The following is a 16,763-nucleotide window of genomic DNA, read 5'->3' on the forward strand; positions in this document are numbered from 1 at the left end:
AAACTGACCTTTTCCAGTCCTGTGGCCACTGCTGAGTTTTCCAAATTTGCTGGCATATTGAGTGCAGCACTTTCACAGCATCATCTTTCAGGATTTGAAATAGCTCAACTGGAATTCCATCACCTCCACTAGCTTTGTTCGTAGTGATGCTTCCTAAGGCCCACTTGACTTCACATTCTAGGATGTCTGGCTCTAGGTGAGTGATCATCAAGGTCATCTGGGTCATTACGATATTTCTGTGTATTCTTGCCACCTTTTCTTAATATCTTCTGCTTCTGTTACGTCCATACCATTTGTCCTTTATTGTGCCCAACTTTGCATGAAATGTTCCTTTAGTATCTCTAAATTTTCTTGAAGAGATCTCTAGTCTTTCCCATTCTGTTGTTTTCCTCTATTTCTTTGCATTGATCACTGAGGAAGACCTTATCCCTCTCCTTGTTATTCTTTGGAACTTTGCATTCAAATGGGTATATCTTTCCTTTTTCCCTTTGCCTTTCTCTTCTCTTCTTTTCTCAGCTATATGTAAGGCCTCCTCAGACAACCATTTTGCCTTTTTGCATTTCTTTTCCATGGGGATGGTCTTGATCACTGCCTCCTATACAATGTCATGAGCCTCTGTCCATAGTTCTTCATGTACTCTATCAGATCTAATTCCTTGAATTTATTTGTCACTTTGAACTGCAGTGTTGGAGAAGACTCGTGAGAGTCCCTTGGACTGCAAGGAGATCCAACTAGTCCATTCTAAAGGAGATCGGTCCTGGGTGTTCTTTGGAAGGAATTATGCTAAAGCTGAAACTCCAGTACTTCAGCCAATTCATGTGAAGAGTTGACTCACTGGAAAAGACTCTGATGCTGGGAGGGATTGGGGGCAGGAGGAGAAAGGGACGACAGGGGATGAGATGGCTGGATGGCATCACCGACTAGATGGACGTGAGTTTGAGTGAGCTCCGGGAGCTGGTGATGGACAGGGAGGCCTGGCGTGCTGCGATTCATGGGGTCGCAAAGAGTCAGACACAACTGAGCGACTGAACTGAACTGAACTGAACTGTATAATCAATCATAAGGGATTTGATTTAGGTCATACCTGAGAACCACTAAGTCTCAATTTGGCATTAAGGAGTTCATGATCTGAGCCACAATCAGCTCCTGGTCTTGTTTTTGCTGACTGTACAGACTTCTCCATCTTCAGCTACAAAGAATATAATCAATCTGATTTCGGTGTTGACCATCTGGTGATGTCCACGTGTAGAGTCATCTCTTGTGTTGTTGGAAGAGGGTGCTTGCTATGACTAGTGTGTTCTGTTGGCAAAACTGTTAGAATACAAAATGAAGCAGGGCAAAGGCTAAGGCCAAACTTGCCTGTTACTCCAGGAATCTCTTGACTTCCAACTTTTGCATTCCAGTCCCCTATGATGAAAACGACATCTTTTTTTGGTGTTAGTTCTAGAAGGTCCTCACAGAACCGTTCACCTTCAGCTTCTTCAGCATTACTGGCTGAGGCATAGACTTGGATTACTGTGATATTGAATGGTTTGCCTTGGTTTATCTAAACACAAATTATGAAGCTATTCTCCATTATCTTCTGGAAGATATTTTACCAAGTATATTTATATCTCTAATCCACTTAGAATTGATTGTGTATAGAGGGATGTTTTCTGACTCTTTATTCTGTTTTGTTGTTCTATTTGTCTATCCTTCGTTAATACCACACTGTTTTAGCTACTGTACCTTTACAACACATCCTGACATCAGGCAGTATAAGTTTTCAAACACATCTTTCTTCAAGATCATCTTGGCTATTCCTGGCTCCTTACATTTCCCTAATAAACTGTAGAATTAGCATGTTAATTTACATGCGTGTAAGCATGCACGCATGCACACACACACACACACACAAACTGTTGAACTTTTGAATGAGCTATGGGTTCAACACAACTTCAATTTGAGAACTGGCATCTTTATAATTTTGAGTGTCCCAATCTATGAATATCATTTTTTAAAAATTTTATTCAACTTTATGAAATTAAAAGAGATTTCTATGTTTTCTATGCAGAAGTCTTGTCCATTTTTGTTAAGTTTATTCCTAAATATCTGATATTCTTTATTGTATAAATATTTTTTATCACATTTTCTATTGCTTCTTGCTAGCAGGCACAAATAATAAAACTGACTTTTATAATAGCTTCATATGTAATCACTCTGATAATTCACTTTTTTTTAATTCTTAGGGTTTGTCTGTAGATTACTTTGGATTTTCTACATTTTTTATTATATTAAGAATAATGACAAATTTATCCCTTCTTTCACAAGTCTCACATAATTCATTACTTTTTCTCGCCTATTATACTGGTCAAAACCACCAATACAATGCTAAATAGAAGTGGTGACAATAGCATTGTTTTCTAGTTTTGGTTTGAAGAGGAAATCTTTCACTATTCCTCTATTAAGTATGACTTTTCTGTGGATTCTCTGTCAGATTAAGGAAATTTCTTGCTATATATAGTTTATTTTTAAAAAATAAACATTTTAATAAGTATTAAATTTTATCAAGTACCTTTTCTGCATCAATTCAAATAATATCATAATTTTTCTCTTGTATTCTATTATTATGACAATTTGAATATATTTTTTTTGAATGTTCAATCTTCCATTCCTCAATTAAACTCAATTTGACTTTATGTATTATCTTTTACATATTGCTGGATCTGGCATATTTTGTTTTAGCCTTTTACGACTATGTTTGAGAGAGACTGGCCTGAAAGACTCCTTCCTTTTGATGGTTTTGTATCGTTTGACCTCAAAAAGCCAGCTGGGAAGTATTTCCTCTTTTCTGTTTCCTGGAAGAGTATATGCAAACTGATGTTACATCTTCCCCAAATACTTAGAAGAGTTCATCAGTGAAGCCATCTTTGTGAGACGGTTTTTAATTACAGATATAAGACAATTCACATCTTGAATCACTTCTTGTAACAATTTTCTTACACGGTACTCTCTGTAAATTTATGCAATAGTGTTTTCAAATTTATAAACATAAACATTTTCATAATATCCTTCCCAAGTCATTTAAATGTAAGATCTGTAGTAATTCCCTTTCATTGCTAATACTGGTTATTACCTTCTTTTACTTATCTTGACTTTTCCTGTGAAGAATTCATCAATTTTCTGATTATACTTTTCAAAGAACTTTTAGCTTTGCTAATCCTGTCCTAGTTGTTTTCTATTTCATAAAATTCTACTCTTTGAGTATCTCATTCCTTTTACTTTCTTGGGTTTAATTTGCTGATCTAACTAAATCCCTAAGGTGGATACTTTAAGGTTACCAATTTTTAGCTCTTTTTTTTCTAATATATGCATTTAGAGCTATAAATTTTCCTCTAAACGAAGCTTTGTGTGTGTGTGCGTGTACACTCGGTTTTGTCAGACTCTTTATGGCCCCATACACTGTAGCCTGACAGGCTCCTCTGTCCATAGAATTTTCCAGACAATAATACTAGAATGGGTGGTTACTTCCCACTCCAGGGGATCTTCCCAACCCAGGGATTGAACCTGCATCTCTTGTGTCTCCTGCACTGGCAGGTGGATTCTTTACCACTAGCACCACCTGGGAAGCCCAAATGATAGCATATAAATTTAGACGGGGTATATTTTTATCATGCTATTCTTCAACCCATGGGTTACTCAGAAAGACACTGCTTATTTTTCAAACATGTAGAGATTTCTAGCTGTACTTTTGCTACCAATATCTAGCTTATTTTCTTTGTGGTTGATATGATGTCAATTTCTTTTGGAAAATTTTTCAGATTTGCTTAATGGTTCAGCTTTATGGGCTTCCCTAGTGGCTCAGAATACCAGACCACCTGACCTGCCTCTTGAGAGATCTGTATGCAGGTCAGGCAGCAACAGTTAGAACTGGACAAGGAACAACAGACTGGCTCCAAATCAGGAAAGGAGTAAGTCAAGGCTGTATATTGTCACCCTGTTTATTTAACTTATATGCAGAGTACATCATGAGAAATGCTGGGCTGGAAAAGCACAAGACAGAATCAAGATTGCCAGGAGAAATATCAACAACCTCAGATATGCAGATGACACCACCCTTATGGCAGAAAGTGAAGAGGAACTGAAGAGCCTCTTGATGAAAGTGAAAGAGGAGAGTGAAAAAGTTGGCTTAAAGCTCAACATTCAGAAAATGAAGATCATGGCATCTGGTCCCATCACTTCATCGCAAATGGTTGGGGAAACTATGGAAACAGTGACAAACTATTTTTCGGGGCTCCCAAATCACTGCAGATGGTGACTGCAGCCATGAAATTAAGATGCTTGCTCCTTGGCAGAAAAGTTATGACCAACCTAAACAGCATATTAAAAAGCAGAGACATCACTTTGCCAACAAAGGTCCATCGAGTCAAAGCTATGGTTTTTCAGTAGTCAGGTAAGTAGAGAGTTGGACTCTAAAGAAAGCTGAGCGCCAAAGAATTGATGCTTTTAAACTGCAGTGTTGGAGAAGACTCCTGAGAGTCCCTTGGACTGCAAAGAGATCCAACCTGTCCATCCTAAAGGAAATCAGTCCTGAGTGTTCATTGGAAGGACTGATGCTGAAGCTGAAACTCCAATACGTTGGCCACCTGATGTGAAGAACTGACTCACTGGAAAAGACCTTGATGCTGGGAAAGATTGAGGTGGGAGAAGAAGGAGGCGACAGAGGATGAGATGGTTGGATGGCATCACCGACTCAATGGATATGAGTTTGAGTAAACACCAGGAGTTGGTGATGGATAGGGAGGCCTGCATGCTGCAGTTCATGGGGTCGCAAAGGGTCAGACACGACTGAACAACTGAACTGAACTGAACTGAGTGGCTCAAGTAATAAAGAATCTGTCTGCAGTGTGGGAGACCTGGGTTTGATTCCTGGGTTGGGAAGATCCCCTCGAGAAGGGCATGGCAACCCACTCCAGTATTCTCACCTGGAGAATCGCCATAGACAGAGGAGCCTGGCAGGCTATAGTCCACGGGGTTGCAGAGTCAGACCTGACTAGCTGACTAAGCACACACACGCATCAGCTTTACAGTCAATTTTGTGTTCCACGTGCATTTGAAAAACAAGGGTATATTCTGCAGTTTGGGGGCACTATGAGATTAAATTATAGTGAGATTAAACTTGATTACTGTCTTATTCAATTCTTCTATATTCTCACTGAATTTTTCTTTTTGGCAGATTCTAAGTTACTAACTGCTGCTGCTAAAGGAGTCAGTTAAGATCTCCCACCAAGATTGTGGATTAGTTTATTTCTCTTTTAGCTCTGTCAATCTGGTTTATATATTTTGAGGGTGAAAGCTCAGTCATGTCCAACTGCAATCCCATGGGCCACACAGTCCATGGAATTCCCCAGGCCAGGGTAGTGAATTTATTTATAAATATAAATCTAGAGTTATTTTATTTTATTGGTGGGTTGATCTTTTAAAATCATTGTGAAATATGTTTCATTATCTCTAGCAATGCTTCTTTCCTCAAAGTCTACTTTGTGCAATGTCTATATAGCTTTACCATCTTTCTTTTGGTTAGTATTTACACTGTTACATTCAGGTTTCCGGGGTCTGATGACATGTCTGTCTATCTATCTGTGTGTATTTCAAATGTGTGTGAAGGGGGAGTATTTCTTCTTGTACAAAAACAACTATTTTTAATCCTGTTAGCAAATTTTCTTTTCTACTTGGGAGTATCTGAATCATTTACATCTAAGCAAACTTTGGTTTAGAACTGCCATCATGCATTTGTTTTCTATTTGCCTATTCTTGTTCTCTTCTTCTTTCTTGCCTTCTTTTGGATTAATTTAAAAAAAAATTACTTTTCATTTCTCCCTCTACTCGTGTATTACATTTTTTTGGCTAGAATGTTTCCTTGACTTACTAAAGCTTAATTATAATTTTTACCATTTCCAGGATAATACAAAAGCCCTAGAACACTCTAATTGTATTTAATTGCCTTCTTGTCTCACCTGGGCTTCCCTTGTGGCTCAGCTGGTAAAGAATCCACGTGCAATGCAGGATACCTGGGTTCGATCCCTAGGTTGGGAAGATCCCCTGGAGAAAGGAAAGGTTACCCACTCCAGTATTCTGGCCTGGAGAATTCCATGGACTATACAGTCCATGAGGTTGCAAAGAGTCAGACACAACTGAGTGACTTCACTTCACTCACATGCTACTATTGTTTTTTGTATTAATTTGACATATATTTTAAATCTCATAAGTTATTACTGTTCTATACAGACAGTATTCATTTATATTTTGTAATATATTTGTACTACTTTTTGGTTTCTCTTCCTTCCTACATCTCTGGGTATTCATTTGAAATCATTTTCCTTCTGCCTGAAAAGCTACTTTTAGTAGTATTTCATTTAGTATGAGTCTGCTAACATGAATGTTTGGTTTCTGTTTATTTGAAAATGTCTATTTTGCCTTTACAATTTAAAATTCATAAGTAAAAAACAATGATTACTTTCTTATTGTTCAGTTGAAAAACTTGATGAACATATGTTAAGAGAACTGATTCTCAGAGCAGCCAAAGGACATAAAGTAGATATTATCCTATCTTACAGATACTGAGATAAAGGAGAAGAGAATTTGCCCTTTCTCAACATCAAAGAAAGGAGATCTGACATCTTGGAATTTGACTTGTTACAACTCCTTGATATTATAAAGTGAACTGTAAATTTCAGAGGCTCATAGAGGAGGCAGTAAGAAAAAGCTGACTGGTTAGCAAGTATATGGATCCAGCGGATCTTCCTAGTCCAGGAATTGAACCAGGATCTCCTGCATAGCAAGTGGATTCTTTACCAACTGAGCTATCAGGGAAGCCCTTATATGGTTCCAGGGCTGTAAATATAAGTGTCAAATCTTGAGGCAAAAATAAAATACTTGGAAGTGCTTGCTTTCACTTTTGAAGATTCAATATGCTTCTGTCAAAAGCAGTGAATACAGAATAAATATACATTAGATACAAGGACTTGTTCTTTGATCAGATTACAATGAACAGGATTGTGGCCTACAAGGAAGATAATACTGAATTCAAACACTGAAATAATGTCTCAAACGGCACTTGAGTGGCATGACCAGTCTGAGCAAGTTTATGATCTCTGATCTGCTCTAAATAAATCCTCTTCCTGAATTAATTCTCAAAAGTATCCAAAAGAAAAATAAAATATCCTAAATTTACAAGGTTTATAATGCACATTTACATTTGTAGCTGTAAGGCACTAAAATTCAGAGGCTAACAGAACATTACAATTGCTGCCCTGTAATTTTGGACTTAGCAAAATACCTGCAATGAAGTCAACTTGCTGTACTCGGCCAGTGTTAGTGATTTTTCATAGTTAAGAATGCTGGAATAAAGGGTGTATTAATGAAAACAAAGAAGGATGAATTAGTTTGATACAATTTTTATGTAAGAATATAAGGAATGGATAACAATGAAAAACAAGGTAATGAGAGCTAAAGAACATCATATAATAAACATAATAAAGTTTTGAAGACAAACCATCACAAAGGAATTTGAAATTGGCTAAGATGAAAATCTCAAGATAACCACTAGAAGGCAGTAGCAGGCCGTCAGAAAGTAACTCCTTTCAAGTTGATGTACAGCAAAACCAATCCAATATTGTAAAGTAATTAGCCTCCAATTAAAATAAATTTATATTTAAAAAAAAAAGAACGTAACTCCTTTTTTAAGCTCCTTGTCTTCTGTAACTAATAACAAGCACTATTATTCTCTAATACCCCTACTGTACTAATGCTGTATCTCTAAGAAGGTATTTCAAAAGTTCTCAAAAAAAAAATTACTAGGTACAACAGAGGCTATACAAATCATTTTTAAATTTAATTGTGAAAAATCAAAATATTAACAAACACTCTTACAAACACACAAACACACCAGGATCAGAAGTGTGGGGAAATGAATACCTTCATGGTGGGATGATAAACTGGTATAGTCTTTGGAGAACAAAATCTTTTACCTATTTGAAATCTAGCACAAGGACACCAGTGGCAGCATAGTTTGTCATAATAAAAGCTTGCTATCTAAATGTCAGTAGTGAAACGGTTAACTAAAAAATCCATATTATGGAATATTCAGCAGCATTTCTTAAAGTGAGGTAGAGCTACACTTTGAAATGGAAGTATTTCTACCATGTAATACATGATAAAGACAACTGCTGTATGTATGTATGTATGTATATATACACACACACATATATATACATATATACACACACACACATAAATACACATTTAAGTACAATGTGTGTGCACAGAAAAAAGGAGGAGACATCCTAACTGTTGGGGAACAGGTTATATGATACGACTCAAAAAGGACACTGAAGTTTTATTCATTTCTGTACTATTTTAACTTCTTCAATAAGCATGCATTACTCTATGAATTGTGTAATTTGAATGAGTAAGAACAAGGCAGAATGCATTAACTATAACAAGACAACTTCTGTTACAGAAAAAGAATATAATTTTCAGTGAAGAAAAAAATTACGTGCACTTACATCAATAAAACTATTTTAAAGCTATTGCTAGTTTAAGACGTAATCTTACACAAGCAATTTTTAAAGGTCTGGTAACACGTTGGCAGAAAACAGAGAGAGGTATTAAGTACTTCAGTTCAGTTCAGTCACTCAGTTGTGTCTGACTCTTTGCGACCCCATGAATCGCAGCACGCCAGGCCTCCCTGTCCATCACCAACTCCCGGAGCTCACTTAATCACAATTAAATACCCAATACAGCTTCACTACTACAGTGATGAACAATCATCCTCTGATTTCACACACTTTTTGGCAGAGGGCAGGCAGCGCAAGAGAGGAGGTAAATAGGGAGGGATAATAAACCTTGAATAAAAAGAAACTACTCAGAACCTAAAGATTCCTTGCCTCCATTTAAAAATGGGAATTGAGACATTATGGAGTATGCCTCTGAGGATATAATGGCAGATTTCATCACTGCTAAATTCACTGACCTCTTAAGAATATTATAAACATCAACAAACTAACAAATTATCTGAGTTACATTTGGGAGCTTAATAAAGTATATAAATTAATGAAATCACATAATTGAAAAAAAAGTGTGAGATCTGGGACAGGTCATATGTAATCCATCCCATAAAAGTAATTACCCATTAATTTCTCCTTTAATGTTTCAAAAGAAAACACAGTTATTCTCAGTCACCTTAGACATGTTACTAAAGGTTTATGTTTAACCTGTTTCCTTTTATTTTATTCTCTACATCTTTTTTGTTTACTCTGTACCCTGATATAAGCATTGGCCCTTCTGTTTCACTAGCCCACCTGCTAATGCGTCCAAACATCTAATCCCTTACGCAGATAGAAGGAGGTCTTAAAAGGCCTTAAAATTGTCCAAACACACTGGATTTTGTGAAATATTTAAAACATTTTTAAAACCAATCAAAGACTTGCCTACTCCAATTTACCATGTAAAATGAAAAATCTATCAATGTGTATGTAGGCTGTTTATTATTTGGGGGAATAAGGAGGTAGATCACTAAGGCTTATTTAAGGTATTTAATTGTACTAAACAGACAGATAAAAGACTTGCAACAAATATACACAAGGGAGACCCATTAAGCTCTAAAGTGATTTGGAATACTGTTTTCTAAAGTCTCAAGGCAGTGTAGGGGGAAGTTGCTTGGCAACTGGAATTCTTATTTACCAATAGGTAATTTAATATAAAAAGGCTTCTAAGTTATGCGTGCTTTAATCCATTATGTTGTTTGTTCTTATTGGTTACAGCATTCGAAGGACAGTAAATGTAGGTGGCTACTTAAGACAGGAACAAACTGATAGGAAAAAATAGAATACAAAGTTATACTTAAGTGAGTCACTTTCTCCCCTAGTCTCCTCCCCCATTCCCATCCCTCAAAGCAATTTTGTTTAAAGCAGACACATTTTATTTCCCTTTCCTCTTTACCAAGCATCAAAAGAAATTTCAACTGCCCTCTAGTTTCCAAGAGCCACACTGAGAAATAAAAACATGACTTTAACTAAGATAGTTCATAGAAGATGTTCAGCAAGAACATCTGGGTGTACAGAGAACAGTCCCCTGCAGGAAGGAAGGTATAACAGAGAAGAGGTACTGTCTATGGATGGGAGGGGCCCCAATGCACTGTTTACTGAGTGTATAAGACTCATGCAGAACCATTAGTCCAAAAAAAAAAGAAAAGACAATTACTGAGGAAATTGCTCCCTAGCTATGGCAGCTACTGAAACACATGTAATAGATGTAAGACAGGCCTAAGCACTAAAGTTTCCCCCTTCCCTATAGAAACATGATTTCATGCAGTGAATATCATTCCAGAAACCACTGAAATTCCATACTAAATTATAAAATGCTGCAATTTAAAAATTTAATAGTAATTTTTAAAAGCCTGAATAGCTTGGAAATCTACCCACTGAAATAACAGAAGGAAATCGGCAAATGTGTCAACTTTTTAAAAGATGTTTATTCTTGCTCAACTGGCACTGAGACATTTTTTCCCTTTGGTATTCTTGCTCATTTGCGGCCATAAACTCCACCCAAAGAACCCCACCCAAGCTACCGAACAGTCTAAAATTATGACGGGTTATAGTCTTCAGGAATTGGCTCTTTGGTAATTACTGTTACTTTTAATTAAACACTAATGGAACTAAAAATCCTCTTGATGAAAGTGAAAGAGGAGAGTGAAAAAGTTGGCTTAAAGCTCAACATTCAGAAAATTAAGATCATGACATCTGGTCCCATCACTTCATGGCAAATGGATGGGGAAACAATGGAAACACTGACAGACTATTTTTCAGGGCTCCAAAATCACTGCAGATGGTGACTGCAGCCAAGAAATTAAAAGACGCTTACTTTTTGGAAGAAAAGTTATGACCAACCTAGATAGCATATTCAAAAGCAGAGACATTACTTTGCCAACAAAGGTCCTTCTAGTCAAGGCTATGGTTTTCCTGTGGTCATGTATGGATGCGAGAGTTGGACTGTGAAGAAGGCTGAGCGCTGAAGAATTGATGCTTTTGAACTGTGGTGTTGGAGAAGACTCTTGAGAGTCCCTTGGACTGCAAGGAGATCCAACCAGTCCATTCTGAAGGAGATCAGCCCTGGGATTTCTTTGGAAGGAATGATGCTGAAGCTGAAACTCCAGTACTTTGGCCACCTCATGCGGAGAGTTGACTCATTGGAAAAGACTCTGATGCTGGGAGGGATTGGGGGCAGGAGGAGAAGGGGACGACCAAGGATGAGATGGCTGGATGGCATCACCAACTCAATGGACTTGAGTTTGAGTGAGCTCCGGGAGATGGTGATGGACAGGGAGGCCTGGTGTGCTGTGATTCATAGGGTCGCAAAGAGTCGGACACGACTAAGAGACTGAACTGAACTGAACTAAATGCTCTCTCTATATATAGTTTTTGGCAAAAAGAACAATGCTTAACATCCCAAAGAGAAGAAAAGGGGAAGCAACTGAACGGTGTAGTTAGGACAAGGTTCATTCAATGGCACCTCTTCTAAAGAGACTTCCCTTTTACTATATGTAAGTTTGCTAAATGAAATGATAAGACAGTGTCCTTTAATAAATAAAAGAAGGAGGTAGCATCTGTATTACACAAACCACTCTCACCAGGAAAATAGGACTTGAAGGGAAAACCTTAGTTTTAGGATACAGAGATCTTTGCAAGGCTGGTGTGTCCAAACGCTCTCTTAGAGCAGCTTCAAAAACTGCTCATTAGGGTAATCAGCACAAAAATCCACCCAGGATGACTTTAGGTTCCTGGCACCCAACAATAAACAAAAGCTTCAGTAATAGTTTAAGTTAAGCTTTATCAATCTATTCCAACCACTACAACCACCCAATCCACTGTTTCTGAGACAGTGTAATTTTCTGTATAGCTCCCTTCATGGTAACTTCTCAGAAGAATATAAGAACAAATTCATTCAATAAACATTTAATCACACACCCACCTTATGCTAGGCACAGTTAATCAACAAGAAACAGAGAAAAAGAACAATTTAAGGACTTACTCTGGTTTATCACCAAATCTCTGATCAACTCTGAAAGCTAGTTTTTAATTCTTTAAGGAATGGCCTCCAAAGTAATCATTTATAATCATTGTCATAACAGGGTATTCTGATCTTTGGTCCTGTTTTTTGTTTAGTTTTGGAGGTTTTTTGGGGGGTAGGTAGGAGGGACTGGTTCTACACTGCTAATTCAACCACTTGGGTTTTTTTTTTTTTTTTTACCTTCATTAGCCTCTGGCCTTGAATTCTTGATATATGCAGAGAATTTGGCAAAGATGTCCATTCCAGCAGTATTTGATTCTGGGTGTTTTGGTGAAAGCTTTAAGTACCTAAATGAAAAATGTAATAATGGATTATAGAGCCTCCAAAGATACATTAGCATAAATTCTCTCAATCAAACCATTGTGCTAGTAGTTACTAGACGTCTTTTAACAGTTATCACTCTAAGAAATGCCATCATCAGCTTTCCACAGTATTTTTAAGATGTGCTTTTTCCTTAGGAAACAAAGTTCTGCACAGTGCTTTTGTTCACATATTAGTATTCTTGGCATCCAAAGGGCATCCGCACCCCATCTTCATTTTATAAATTAAAATTCTGGGAAAACGGTCTACTTGTTCAGAGAGTGGTGCCAAGCCAACGGGCGTCTGAGTAAGAGAACTCTAGAGCAGAGCTGTCCAAGAGAACTTTCTGTGCTGACGGAGATATTATATATCTGAATCGTCCAATATGGTAGCCGTTAGCGACTTGAGGCTATCCAAACAGGAATCTAAATTAATCATAATAAAGTTAAAACTCATTTCCTCAGTTGCACTAGCCACATTTCAACTGCAGAGCTTTCTCAGATAGGAATGCCAAACAGACATCTTTGGTATGCCATGCACTGAGCCAGCCGTGCACAACAGCGCCACAGAACCCTGGCAGTAGGAAAAGAGTCTGGACTGGCCAATTCAGGTCAAGGACAAGAACAACAGGAGGCCCATCATTCACTTTAGCCCTACATTCAAGACTTTCCGAAGCTTCCCATATACGAAATACTGTAAGGGTGACACTGAGCAACAGAAAAATAAGACATCAGAATTTTGCTAACAAGTGCTCTGTTGTGTTATTACAAAGTCTGTCTACTTTGAGAAGAGACATTTCATGACACAACAGCTTTTTTAAAAAGACACACACACGTGTATTTTGTATACTTAAATTTCAAATACACATACTTAATTTTTATTTCTTCCTTAAATTGGAAAATACACATGAAAAAGCCCAATTCTTTACTTCTCCCTTCAGCAGAGTGCAGCAACTCGTCAGAACTAGAGAAATTCAGACTCTTAGCACCACCTTAGAAAAGACTGTTCTTTTCTTAAAAGCCCTGCAAAACTTCCCTGGAAAATGGACTGGGGCAGTAAAACAACAGAAAAAAAATCTTACATTGAACTAGCTATTCAGATTTATTCATACATTTTAAGATGCTTTCTTACCACTTTTCTTTAAATTGAAAACAAAAAAATTTTTAGGAAAGAAATTTAGTCCAGTTGAAAGTTGTAGTTTCAGGCTAGTTTTTATATTCTTATTTTTTATGTTTACCATTTTAAATTCAAGAAAAGATATCTTCTAAATTAGACATAGTACTATACTGGGAAGGAGAATACCTATATGCTCAAGTTATTTCCTTTTTAATATCTATTTTTAAGCTTGAAAGGTTCTTTATAATTAGAAGTTAAATTAACTACATAATGAGCTTTTCAGTGAATGATTACAGTAAATAAATTTCACCTCAGTGTATGTATATGTATATTATATATGTGTGTGATGTGTGTGTTTATATATATACATATATAACATGGTTTTTTTCCTGTTAACTACAGAAAACTTTATCAATCTCTCTCTCTCCTTTTTTTCCCCCCTGCCTGAGCTGAAACAGTTAATTCCAGCTTCAACATCCCTGGATTTTCCTTGACTATGAAAAATAACCAGCCTGTAGTTTAAATATTTCCACCACTTATAATACAGTACCTTCATTGACTCATTCCAAAGAAAATATGGTGCAAGGAACAAAAGCGCCTCTTCAGGACACCTATGTCTTCCTCTAGCCAAGTTTCCAAATTTACTCTTCTTTTCCCCAACCAATATTTAAGAGTACCTACTTTTTCTAATGAAGTAAACTTCATAATTCTCAAAGTACCTTACAGGGAAATAGACTTGAATTATAGATTATTTATATATTCATTGTATGCATCTATTTGTTTATTCTAATAATTAGGTATGTGTCAGAAGTTGTACTAAGTACTGGGGTTATAAAGACAAACACACAGAATCATACTTACCAGAAACCTATTTTAATGAGTAGGTAAAAATGTAGGACTTGCAATCAGCGTATCCTTTATTACATGGAAACAGATACTATATAACTCTTTAAAAAAAAACAAAAAACTACTGTTCTCTAAAACAGGTTAAACATGCCCTATTCTTCTCTAAGACAAACAATTAAACTTGTATTATTAATTTAATGCATAGAATACTATAGGTACAAGAGACCACTCAACCTCAATCTCTCATTTTGCTAGAAGGAAATTATATTTCAGAAAACTTATATAGTTACCCTCAAATCACTGGATTAAATAAAAGTATCATCAAACTCACATCTCCTGTTCCCAAGTCCAGTGCTGTTGTTTTGTTTGATACAGATCAAGTTCAAAAAGATAAATCAAATACTAAACCATTAGGTCCAAAATCAGTTGTCAACTATTTTGCATTTCCCCCAAACACTGGATTTTAATAATTCATTAGTAGTAGTATTGGCAAACTGCTTGACTAAGCAATACCTTTCAACTATTATGAACATTTACTTTAACATTTAACGAAAGTAAATGATTAATAAAAGGCTATGTCAACCACAGAACAGACATGCACATCCAGGGCACTGAGAATTTAAGATCAGTCCTTTTTCACATCCTGTATCACACCCTGACTAGTATTTATGGTAGACTAGCTAAGAGTCTGAGTGAACGCCGGGAGATGGCGATGAACAGGGAGGCCTGGCGTGCTGCGATTCATGGGGTCGCAAAGAGTCGGACACGACTGAGCGACTGACCTGAACTGAGCTAAGAATATTTCCATCCTTTAAGAAAAATCTCAGACATTTTCTCCTTTCTTGTGTCAATATGAGAATAAAGGGTGGTTATACAAGTCTATTAAATTACTCCTGTAAATTCAAGTTTCATTGTTATTTCTCCTAAAACAGAAGGAAAGAAAGAAAAAAGGCTTAACAACAACAGTTTATAGAACTTTTCTCCAAAATTATCTAGCTTCCTCTATCCTTCTCTTCTTTTATCAGTAAGTGGGCCAAGTATACAAGCCTGCTTCAGTTAAAAATCCAAATTTCAAAGTTTTTAAAAAGCTTCTGGTGGGGGTCGGGGTGGGGGGTGGCAAAGTAGTTCCTTCTTTCAAGCAAGGGGGAAACTGAAAGAAATACCCCAGAAGAGAAGACAGTTTCTCCATTAAAACCTATAGCTATCTAGACTAGCAAAAACTCCTTGATTTTAGCTTTTCATTAGTCTCTAAATTCTAAACAACTCTAGAATAGCTTGTATTTGTCATGATTAAATCAGAAATGTTCACATGAAAACCCCTTTGTTTTCAGTTTCATCAAATGCCAAAAACCTGTTATTAGAAATGCTGGATTCTAGTTCACCAGCTTATACAACTCTTCTGCCTTTTCTCCTCCTCCTACCTGGAAACAAGAAGGCTTACAATCAGTGTAAATAGGATCAACTAAGGACCTGAATACACAGAAGAACTGTACAAAAAAGATCTTCAAGACCAAGATAATCATGATAGTGTGATCACTCACCTAGAGCCAGACATCCTAGAATGTGAGGTCAAGTGGGCCTTAGAAAGCATCACTATGAACAAAGTTAGTGGAAGTGATGGAATTCCAGTTGAGCTATTTCAAATCCTGGAAGATGATGCTGTGAAAGTGCTGCACTCAATATGCCAGCAAATTTGGAAAACTCAGCAGTGGCCACAGGACTGGAAAAGGTCAGTTTTCATTCCAATCCCAAAGAAAGGCAATGCCAAAGAATGCTCAAACTACTGCACAATCGCACTCATCTCACACGCTAGTAAAGTAATGCTCAAAATTCTCCAAGCCAGCCTTCAGCAATATGTGAACCGTGAAATGCCTGATGTTCAAGCTGGTTTTAGAAAAAGCAGAGGAACCAGAGATCAAATTTCCAACATCTGCTGGATCATGGAAAAAGCAAGCGAGTTCCAGAAAAACATCTATTTCTGCTTTCTTGATTATGCCAAAGCCTTTGACTGTGTGGATCACAATAAACTGTGGAAAATTCTGAAAGAGATGGGAATACCAGACCACCTGACCTGCCTGTTGAGAAACCTATATGCAGGTCAGGAAGCAACAGTTAGAACTGGACATGGAACAACAGACTGGTTCCAAATAGGAAAAGGAGTACGTCAAGGCTGCTTATTTAACTTATATGCACAGCACATCATGAGAAACACTGGGCTGGAAGAAGCACAAGCTGGAATCAAGACTGCTGGGAGAAATATCAATAACCTCAGATATGCAGATGACACCACCCTTATGGCAGAAAGTGAAGAGGAGCTAAAAGCCTCTTGATGAAAGTGAAAGTGGAGAGTAAAAAAGTTGGCCTAAAGCTCAACATTCAGACAACGAAGATCA

At 37.0% G+C, this 16,763-nt stretch overlaps 1 protein-coding gene across 1 annotated transcript in view; it reads right to left on the bottom strand.

The window, feature by feature from the left end:
• CLIC4 (chloride intracellular channel 4) overlaps positions 1–16,763 on the bottom strand; it is an 81,826-nt gene that overhangs the window by 8,731 nt on the left and 56,332 nt on the right. The window contains exon 4 of the mRNA XM_004005110.5: positions 12,289–12,395. Within this exon, the coding sequence (XP_004005159.1) occupies positions 12,289–12,395 (107 nt within the window). The remainder of the gene's footprint in view (positions 1–12,288; positions 12,396–16,763) is intronic.

The sequence above is a fragment of the Ovis aries genome, chromosome 2 (genome assembly GCF_016772045.2).
Source record: "Ovis aries strain OAR_USU_Benz2616 breed Rambouillet chromosome 2, ARS-UI_Ramb_v3.0, whole genome shotgun sequence".
In the NCBI taxonomy this organism is placed as follows: domain Eukaryota; kingdom Metazoa; phylum Chordata; class Mammalia; order Artiodactyla; family Bovidae; genus Ovis; species Ovis aries.